Source organism: Pelophylax lessonae (genome assembly GCF_965119305.1).
Source record: "Pelophylax lessonae genome assembly, chromosome: 1".
Lineage (NCBI taxonomy): Eukaryota > Metazoa > Chordata > Amphibia > Anura > Ranidae > Pelophylax > Pelophylax lessonae.
Window position 1 is genome coordinate 71339038 of NC_138768.1, and position 9804 is coordinate 71348841.

Here is a 9804-nt window from a genome sequence, read left to right on the forward strand (position 1 = left end):
CTAAATGGATCCATCTAGTGGGCGAATCGAAAAAATTATTTCATAGATCAATCAAGGTGCTGCATTCTAAATAAACATGGCCTCTGCCAGTGATGGAAAACCCTGGCACCCCAAATGTTTTGGAACTACATTTCCCATGATGCTCATGCACTCTGAACTGTAGTTGAGCATCATGGGAAATGTAGTTCCAAAACATCTGGGGTGCCAAGGTTTGCCATCACTGGCCTAGGCTATAAGAAGATTGCCAAGACCCTGAAACTGAGCTGCAGCATGATGGCCAAGACCATACAGCAGTTTAAAGGGACAGGTTCCACTCAGAACAGGTCTCGCCATGGTCGACCAAAGAAGTTGAGTGCACGTGCTCAGCGTCATATCCAGTGGTTGTCTTTGGGAAATAGACGTATGAGTGCTGCCAGCATTGCTGCAGAGGTTGAAGGGGTGGAGGATCAGTCTGTCACTGCTCAGACCATACGCCACACACTGCATCAAATTGGTTTGCATGGCTGTCGTCGTAGAAGGAAGCCTTTTCTAAAGATGATGCACAAGAAAGCCCGCAAACAGTTTGCTGAAGACAAGCAGACTAAGGACATGGATTACTGGAACCATTTCCTGTGGTCTGATGAGACCAAGATAAACTGATTTGGTTCAGATGGTGTCAAGCGTGTGTGGCAGCAACCAGGTGAGGAGAGCAAAGACAAGTGTGTCTATATGTATATATCGAGAAGTTTCACCATCTAAACTTGGCAGAATTTAATATTACCACATAGAGATAGAATGTTAATTCATATATAATGGCGTTGACCTCATCCTATAGGTATACCTGTTATGGTCAATTACCGATACCTTTTGCGATGTGATGCAATTTGAGCCCGTACAAATGAATGGACTCCAATCGCACTGCAAAGAATCGCATGTGGTTTGAACATGAATGCGATGCAAAGGCAGGAGTCACTATGATAAGCCTGGGTTCACACAGGAGCGGTGCGGGAAACCACAAGTGATTAGAGCAGGAAATGCACCACATTTATTTTGTATGGGCTCAAATCGCACTGCAAAGTATTTTTGGTATCTGGAGCATTTGCACGAGTACCTGCGCAAATGCTTAGTATTTGGTGCAACCCTACTTTAAACTAAAAAAAAATCATCAACGTAGCGTTATTTTAGCATGTTGCTTTTTTCGTTTTTACATAACTGTGCTGTGAAAAGCGTATGCCTTGTGCCAGCTAACTGTCTTTGCCCTGGGGAAGCCCCTAGACGCCTGGTCTGACTTTCTAGGAATTTCAGATAATCAGAACAAAATAATTGTCCTGCACTGACAGCGAGGACACGCTAGGGGGAGCTCCTTCTACACCACTACAGCTGTTTTCTTCTGTATTTCAGTGGTCGGAGAGAAAGAGAAAACCAGCGGGACAGTAAACATCCGCACACGCGATAACAAGGTGCACGGCGAGCGCACAGTCGCTGAATCCATCCAGAGGCTCCTCCAGCTGAAGGAATCCAGATGTAAAAACTCAGAAGAGGAATTTTAACCTTCCTTCCTCAGCTAGTCCTTCACAAGGAGAATGAGCGCTTTAATATGAAGTACTAAAGAATGAGCCAACAAAAACAAAGACGCCCATTAATTTATGTCTCGTGCTCATTAGGGACTTCTCTCAGGGGACAGTTCTATTTTTATGCTCTGGATTTATGTAACTTTTTCACCTTCTAGATCTTGATTTAGTTTTTTTTATATGGAATAATGTAAGATTTGTCATCCTATTCTTTGTGTTCTTGATCTGGATACCTGCCCTTCGTGGGTTATTTCTGAGTGATTGTCTGGGCAAATGCTTCCCAGTAGGATCGGCCTTAATGAAGAGATTCAGAAGCTCGGCGAACAATGATTTGAAATGTTACATCGGTTAGAACAAATTCTCACTGGGAGATGTGTCTAGGCTCCAAATATACTGCACACGTTTAATAAACAGGAGAAACGTTTAAGGATTGTGTCCGTCTTTCATTGTACCTGACTGCTGTGGAAATTGCTGCTTCCTTCATGGGAACCATCTCATGGTAAAGATGGTAAGCGTTGCATTTGTTTCAAAGCGGTATTAACCACTTCTGGACCGGAAGAATTTTCCCCCTTAATGACCAGGCCATATTTTGCGATTCGGCACTGCGTTACTTTAACGGAATTGCGCGGTCATGCGACCCTGTACCCAAATAAAATTGGTGTCCTTTTTTTCCCACAAACAGAGCTTTCTTTTGCTGGTATTTGATCACCTCTGCAATTTTCTATTTTTTGCGCTATAAACAAAACGTAAAAAAAAAAAAAAACAATATTTTTTACTGCCATAGAAGATTCCCAAAAAAAAAAAAAAAATCTAATTTTTTAACATATTAGGCAAATTTGTTTTCTGCTACATATTTTGGTAAAAAAAAATCACGATAAGTATATTTTGATTGGTTCGCATCTACAAACTAGCGGAAATATTTGTCATTTTTATTGTTTTTTTTTTTTTTTTACTAGTAATGGTGGTGATCTGCAATTTTTAGCAGGACTGCGACATTTCAGCGGACAGGTCGGACCCCTAACTCACATTTTTGACACTTTTGGGGGGACCAGTGACTTTACTACAATAATCAGTGCTAAAAATATGCACGGTTACTGTAATAATGACACTGGCAGGGAAGGGGTTAACCTAGGGGCGATCAAAGGGTTAAGCGTGAGCCTAGGGGAGCGTTTACTAACTGTATGCGGGAGGGGCTTGTGAAATGACCATAGAGACCTGTGATCATATTGTGAAGGATCACAGGCGCTCTGTGATCATTTCAGAGAGAAGAACGGTCAGCTGTGTTTACAATGGTTCTAGGCGTGGGTGGGTCGGCAACACCCACACTTAAAACCATTTCCTGTCATCGGCTCTATATAGAAGAATAGTGCTGATAGTCTTTTTGTTTTTTGTGTGGCTCTGAAGAAGAGGAAATCCTTGAAGCGCGTCAGCCCACGGGTTCTTCAGTTTCTGTTGTATATGTTGATAACATTGTAAAAATAAATATAATAAAATGGTAAAAAATAATAAAAAAAAAAAAAAAATACTGACACCAGGGTCACAAAGGTCGTTTTTGCAACTGGGCCTTGGTGTTCCTCCACCATGGGAAAGTGTGGGGGGGGCTTGGCCCGAGGTTAGTGGCTCTTTATGGTTACTTGCACCGGGGCCCTGAAGGTTCTAGTTATGCCTCTGCTAGGAGCAGAAAGAAATGCATGGGGACACAGAGCAGGAAACAAACTAGGAATACACATGGAGACACTGAAACACACTGCAGACTCAGGTACTGATAATGAAAGACAGGCTGCAACTCACAAGGGGTCACAGAGGTGAAGGAAGGCTGAAAGCTTTGCAGAGGTACACAAGGGAGGCAGAGGTACAACACTGGAAAGCCCAGAGGGTACATTAATTGAAGGGATTCGGGTTGCATGAGAGTCACTAGGGACAGACTGAGGGACAATGGGAACACTGGGGGTATGGAGAACACACTGGGGAGACTCTTGTGAACAGTCACTAGAAACAAGAGGCCTGACTGCAGGATCACCAGGAATCTTGGGATCACTTTGAGTCTCAGAAAGTCATGGACACAAATAGACTTCTTGGGAAGCCAGAAACACTACGAAACACTGGGAGTCACTAGGAATCTTCTCCACGAGGAAGCATGGGAGAACACTGGGAACCTCCGAAATATAAAATCACTGGGGAACTGTTTCTAGGAACATTAGCTAATGTTAGGTAATATCTAGGGGAACACTGAAACACACTGCAGACTCAGGTACTGATAATGAAAGACAGGTTGAAACTCACAAGGGGTCACAGAGGTGCAGGAAGACTGAAGGCTTTGCAGAGGTACAAAAGGGAGGCAGAGGTACAACAACACTGGAAAGCCCAGAGGGTACATTAGTTGAAAGGATTCAGGTGGTTACTAGAAACAAGAGGCCTGACTGCAGGATCACTAGGAATCTTGGGGTCACTTGGAGTCTTTCAGAAAGTCATGGACACAAATAGACTTCTTGGAAAGCCAGGAACACTAGGAAACACTGGGAGTCACTAGGACTTTTCTCTACCGGGAAGCATAGGAGAACACTGGGAACCTTCTCCGAAATATAAAATCACTGGGGAACTGGTCCTAGGAACATTAGCTAATGTTAAGTATCATCTAAGGGAATAAGCCCAGTCTAAATAGAAAAGGTGATGGCCTTGCTGGATTGGGTGTATAGCTAAACGAATCCAACAGCAGGTGGATAACCAATCTTGGATAGAAGTCTTGTGGGGTAACTGGAAGAGGAGAACATTACAAGTTAAAGCAGTTATTAAACCCAAAAGCCATCATTTATTATTCTGCAGCTTAGCAATTTATAGATGTGATGGCTGTATTTGTTTTCTTTTTTTTTTTGGGGGGGGGGGGGCTTTGTTTACATTATTTTCACCTGCTGATCTGGCCAGTAAAGTGGGGTACACACTATAAGAAAATCGGGCGAATGATTGTCTGTCTGATTTTCCTCGTTGTTTCACAGCAAATCGGAACCCATGAACGAAAATTCGTCCGAAAATTCTCATTCGACAAAGGCTTTTTATTTTGTTTATTGTTTCTGATCATGCGCAGTCTTTCTTTTCTGATTTTTCTTGTACAAAAATCGTATGAAAACGGTACACCTTGAATGAAAATTGTTTGTGTTGTTCTGGTATGAAAGAAATTTTGCAGTTTGTCCCTTCAGAATGTTCGTACAAAAATTTTAGAATTGGCTGTCGAAAGTTTTGTACACGCTATACGAAAATTATATAAAAATTCTTTGAACGAAAATGTTCACCCGATTTTCTTATAGTGTGTACGAGCCTTATGCCTATTGTTTTTCTGCCCTGCAGATGAAGCAGTAGAGCAGGCATGTCCAACCTGCGGCCCACTGCCCCCTGACAATTTTTTTTTTTGCTGGGGAGGAAGGTAGTTGAGTCTGGGGCACAGCCACAGAGGCAGCCTTCGGAGGGGGATCATCCACTAGTTGTGTTAAATTAGTGCTGGGGGGCGGCGCGGCAGCACAGGAGAGGCGCGGCGGCGTTTTATTACTTGTATACCTTAACTAATAGTATATATTTTATATGCGGCCCAAGAGAATTTCTGTACACTCAATGTGGCCCAGAGAAGCCAAAAGTTGTACACACATGCAGTAGAGGGATTAGGCAGACCAATTAACACTGACAGAGGTGCTTACAAAAGTCAGCCTTTATTTCAAACCTTTATCACCAGAGGATAAAAACTGTTGCTGTAACTACTTATAAAGTGTTAGCTGCAGCATGGCTTCAATGTGTACATGGCTAGTAACACTCCCTTCTGCCGCAGACTGACAATACTGCTGTCCAAAGGTGCTCCCTGTGCTCCTTCATCCAGATTGGAGGCACTGTATTACAGGCGGTGTGTAACTGGTCAGATCACCAAGTGAAATCAGAGGGAAAAAAGTAATAAAAAAAAGAAAAATATTGCAGCCGCCACATCTAATGATTGGTAAGCAGTGATATAATACATTTTTGGATTTATTAATGTTTTCAAGCTGTTGCACTACATGTTCCAGCATATCTGCAGGTCTTCAGGTGTAGAGGTGACAGATTAGCAACAAGCCTGCAGATCTGTGACAAGTCACATTCCACTTGGCTTTTTTTTCTGTTAAAGACATTTCTCTTCTCACCCAAGTATCTTCCCCAGTTGTGAGTTTTGGAAACAATGACACATCCTATGGTCAGCGGATTGGGGTGACTTGGTAGCAAATAGATGATCCTTCTTTTTTTTTTTTTTTTTCGTTTAACCATGGGATTGAATAAAAAAAAAAAAAAAAAATACTTTTATTTCCCCATCTACACACTTAATATGGATGGTTAAATTCTCCCCGCTAGCTCCGTGGTGTACTAGATCGCTGCCCGAGCAGGTCAAATGACACCCCCTTATTGGCCCGACCCTCAGGATCTGCTCCCTGGCCTCTGGGGCTACTCAGACTGTGCACTCACCCATGTTTCCGATATTGGGCAACGTGGCCTTCCCGATGGGCTGTGATGGGGGTAGGTTTCGAGCTCTCTTGGAGCTAGGGCGCTTCAGAGTGACACATTTTGGGACTGATGCGACTTGGCCCGTTTACACTTACTCGATGGCAGGCGCTTCAACTGCTCCATTTCCTCCGTGAACTGGGACCCCGCTCGCTCTTCGAGAGACCACTGACGCCCCTCGAGACCCTTCTATCGGGAAACACCCCCCTGCCGCATGCTTTATCCCAGCTCTATTCCATACTTTCGGAGCCCCCGGGGAATTTTGTCCTTCCGGGGCTCTTGAAGTGGGAAGGGGACCTACAGAGGACCTTCACGGCGACCCAACGCCGAAATATTATCCGATTCTCTCTACGCTCCTCGATCTGCACGCGTCTCCAAGAGACCAACTACAAATTGTTGACGCATTGGTACTATACCCCGGTGCGGATCGCTAGCTTCTTCCCTGAGGCATCGAGCAGATGCTGGAGATGTCTGGGCGACCGGGGCTCCATGCTCCACATGTTTTGGAGCTGTCCCCGACTGAGCAATTTCTGGACGGAAGTGCGGAGAATCCCCCAAAAAATTACTGACTTTGTTCTCCAGGATGACCCTGCTCTTTCTACTGCACTGTGCGTCTATCCCCCCGAAGCGTTATAAGATATCAGTCCTGCGCCACCTACTCATCGCGGCCAAAGTGTGCATTGGCCTTTGCTGGAAGTCTACGACCCCTCCCTCGATACCGCTTTGGTTGTCCAGAGTTAAACAAATTAATGATTTTGATGACCTCGCAGGGCAGGAGGGAACAATACACGGCGACCTGGGGATGCTGGAACATGTTCATCCTCTCGGATGAGGGAAGGGCACTGCAGGATATCACCTGAGCCATCGGAGTTATGAGGTTGGGCGACCGCACGGGATCCGTTTTGCCTTTCCCTGCTCCCCTTCCTTTTCTTTGTCTTGTTTCAACCCACTTGTCCTCCATGACTACTGCCGCTCCACTACACTCTCCTTATTGCACACTCATCCTCTCCCTTCTTTAAACTATACTGATCCGCTTCCTCCCACCCCATCCCATCCTTCCACCAACCCGCACTCCCTTTCCTACTCCTCCCCATCTTTTTCTCCTTTTCTCATTTTTCTATTCCCTACATACCTTCGTACTACCCCTATGTGATATTCACTCATCTCCTTCATCTTATTGGTGAGAAAAGATTTTTCTGTGTGCTTACCACGCGCACTAGAAGACGATGCATACTTAGCTTGTCGCTCATCAATATGTGGATTTACTGACCCATGGATATGCTCCTATGTTGATGTGAATTATAGCTCCTCCACGATAGAATTCATGTGAATGTTATTATACGATTTCCTTTTCTTTTTTTTTTTTTGAAATGTTGAATGTACGCATCATCTGTTTGACAGTGCTTTTCTCACTAACCTGCTGCAAGTTATGTTTATGTTGCAACGCATTTTTGTTACTATGTGTGAAACTTGTTAATGCTGATTTTGATTACCTAAATAAAGAATTTGAAAAAAAATTCTCCCCGCTGAGCCTTTGTAGTCTGACGACGGAGACTTCCCCACCATCAGAATACACTGATCACTGCTGTTGGCTAAAGCCAATGGCGCTGATCAAGCAGTAATTTTCCAACAGCGCAGGTCAACTCGCAGGTCAACTTCTGTACAACCACCCTGCTGATACATGGATCACAACTTGGCCAGTCCCTGATGGACTGGCCGAATTTCGATCCATGTATGGCTGCCTTGACCTCTTTACGACCGCCCGCCTCAGATGTACTGCGGCAGGCAGCCGCTCCCAGGCGAATCGCCGTACATTTACGGCGTTCACTCTCGGGAGGCTAGGGGGTGAGCACGCGCCATGCCAGGGCACTCCCCCCCCCCCCCCCACAGCTCATCAGCGGGGAAGCCGATGCAGCGGGCAGGTGGCTCCGATTGCTGTCTGACAGCCACGATCGCTCCCCGCTGAGAGAGGACGGTAAGCTGTTGTAAACACAGCTGACCGTTCTTCTCCCTGGAATGATCATAGAGCCCATGTGATCCTTCTATATAGGAACACATGTCTCTATGGTAATTTCAGAAGTCACACCCCCCACAGTTAGAATCACTCCCCTAGGCTCACATTTAACCCCTTGATCACCCATAATTTTAACCTCTTCCCTGCCAATGTCATTTATTACAGTAATAATGCATATTTTCGTTCAAATAATTTTCTGTCAAATGCCTGTAAAAGAGTCATTTTTTGGGGGGGTTTTTTTGTACCCAGTGTGCATGAGCCCTTAAATCATTTCCTGGATAAATGAGAACCTTCACTGACACAGCTGCACCGGTCACCCATAGAGTTTGGTGTAGACATGGTGTGATTGACTCTCAATCAGACTATGTGTGGCCAAATCAGACCACAGTCTTTGGTCTGGGACAATGACAGTAATCAGTCAGCCAACTTCTCTTAGAAAAAGATCAGCTGGACAGGTATGAAACATTTCAGTTGTACAATTGCGGGTCGTCCGCGGCTCTCTTAGTGAGTTTATAATGTTTTTTTTTCACTGTCACTTTGTTATAACTGGATGACTGGTTCTGTTCTACAATAAACTTTTATTAAAACTACTACGCTATCCCTGGCATTATGTTGGCTCCTGGGTGAGCTCTATCTGTTCCAGTGGGAGTTGCCTTTTTGCTGTTACCTAAGGCCACTTTCACACTTGTATGACCTGAAAGCCACACGACTTGAAGCAATGCCTGTGTAATATTGAGGTCTATGGACCTCATCGCATCAAAGTCCGACCAAAGTAGTGCAGGGACTACTTTGAAGTCGTTGCAACTTGAAGTCGCACAAATATGAATGGTACTCATTGGAAATCATGGGGTACGAATTGTCATGCGACACGTGTGAAAGGGGCCTAAGAGGAGTGATTTCAGAGTAGAAGTGCATACACCTGGGGAGGATCGATCCCTAAGAAACATGCTGAGCCTGCTGTACTTGCTACAGCTTATGGTCTGGTGAGTGTGGATTTGAATAAGGTGGTGGCACTCGGTGTTTTCATTACACTACAATATCTGCTGGATGGGGAAAAAATCCTTTATCTGAATGTATATGGACTTTGATTTAAGAGAGACTTCACGTTTGGCACATTTAACACATTTATTGCCTGTTTTTGTTGCATACACTGGTACTGCATAATTTCACGATATTGTATGTTCAGGAGGGGAGGTTGAAGGATATGAGAGCAGGCAGTATGTTCAAGAAAGAAATGTGAAGAGTATGACAGCAGGCAGTATGGTCAGGAAACAAATGTGAAGGGTGTGACAGCGGGAAGTTGTTCAGAAGAGGAGTTTGAAGCGTATGACAGTGGGCAATACTTTCAGGAGAGGAGTTTGAAGGGTATGACAGTAGGCAATACTTTCAGGAGAGTAGTTTGAAGGGTATGACAGCAGGAAGTTGTTCAGGAGAGGAGTTTGAAGGGTGTGAAAGCAGGAAGTTGTTCAGAAGAGGAGTTTGAAGGGTATGACAGCAGGAAGTTGTTCAGGAGAGGAGTTTGAAGGGTGTGACAGCGGGAAGTTGTTCCGGAGAGGAGTTTGAAGGGTATTCCCATCCTCTGGAACCCTCTAACTCAATTTGTCCTGTCTATCACCTACTCTGGCTTCCTTTAGGTGATCCCTGAAAACTCATCTCTTCAGGGAAGCCTATCATGCCTCCAACTAATGTTTAATTACTTCCATCAGCTCATCCCATACAGGTTCAACCTTT

The 9804-nt window shown here is 44.6% G+C and overlaps 1 protein-coding gene across 1 annotated transcript in view; it reads left to right on the plus strand.

Moving 5' to 3' along the window:
- Positions 1-1977, plus strand: part of TARS1 (threonyl-tRNA synthetase 1) — a 108244-nt gene extending 106267 nt beyond the window's left edge. Inside the window, exon 19 of the mRNA XM_082272481.1 lies at positions 1381-1977. Within this exon, the coding sequence (XP_082128607.1) occupies positions 1381-1529 (149 nt within the window). The 3' untranslated portion in view covers positions 1530-1977. The remainder of the gene's footprint in view (positions 1-1380) is intronic.
- Positions 1978-9804: the final 7827 nt, after the last annotated feature.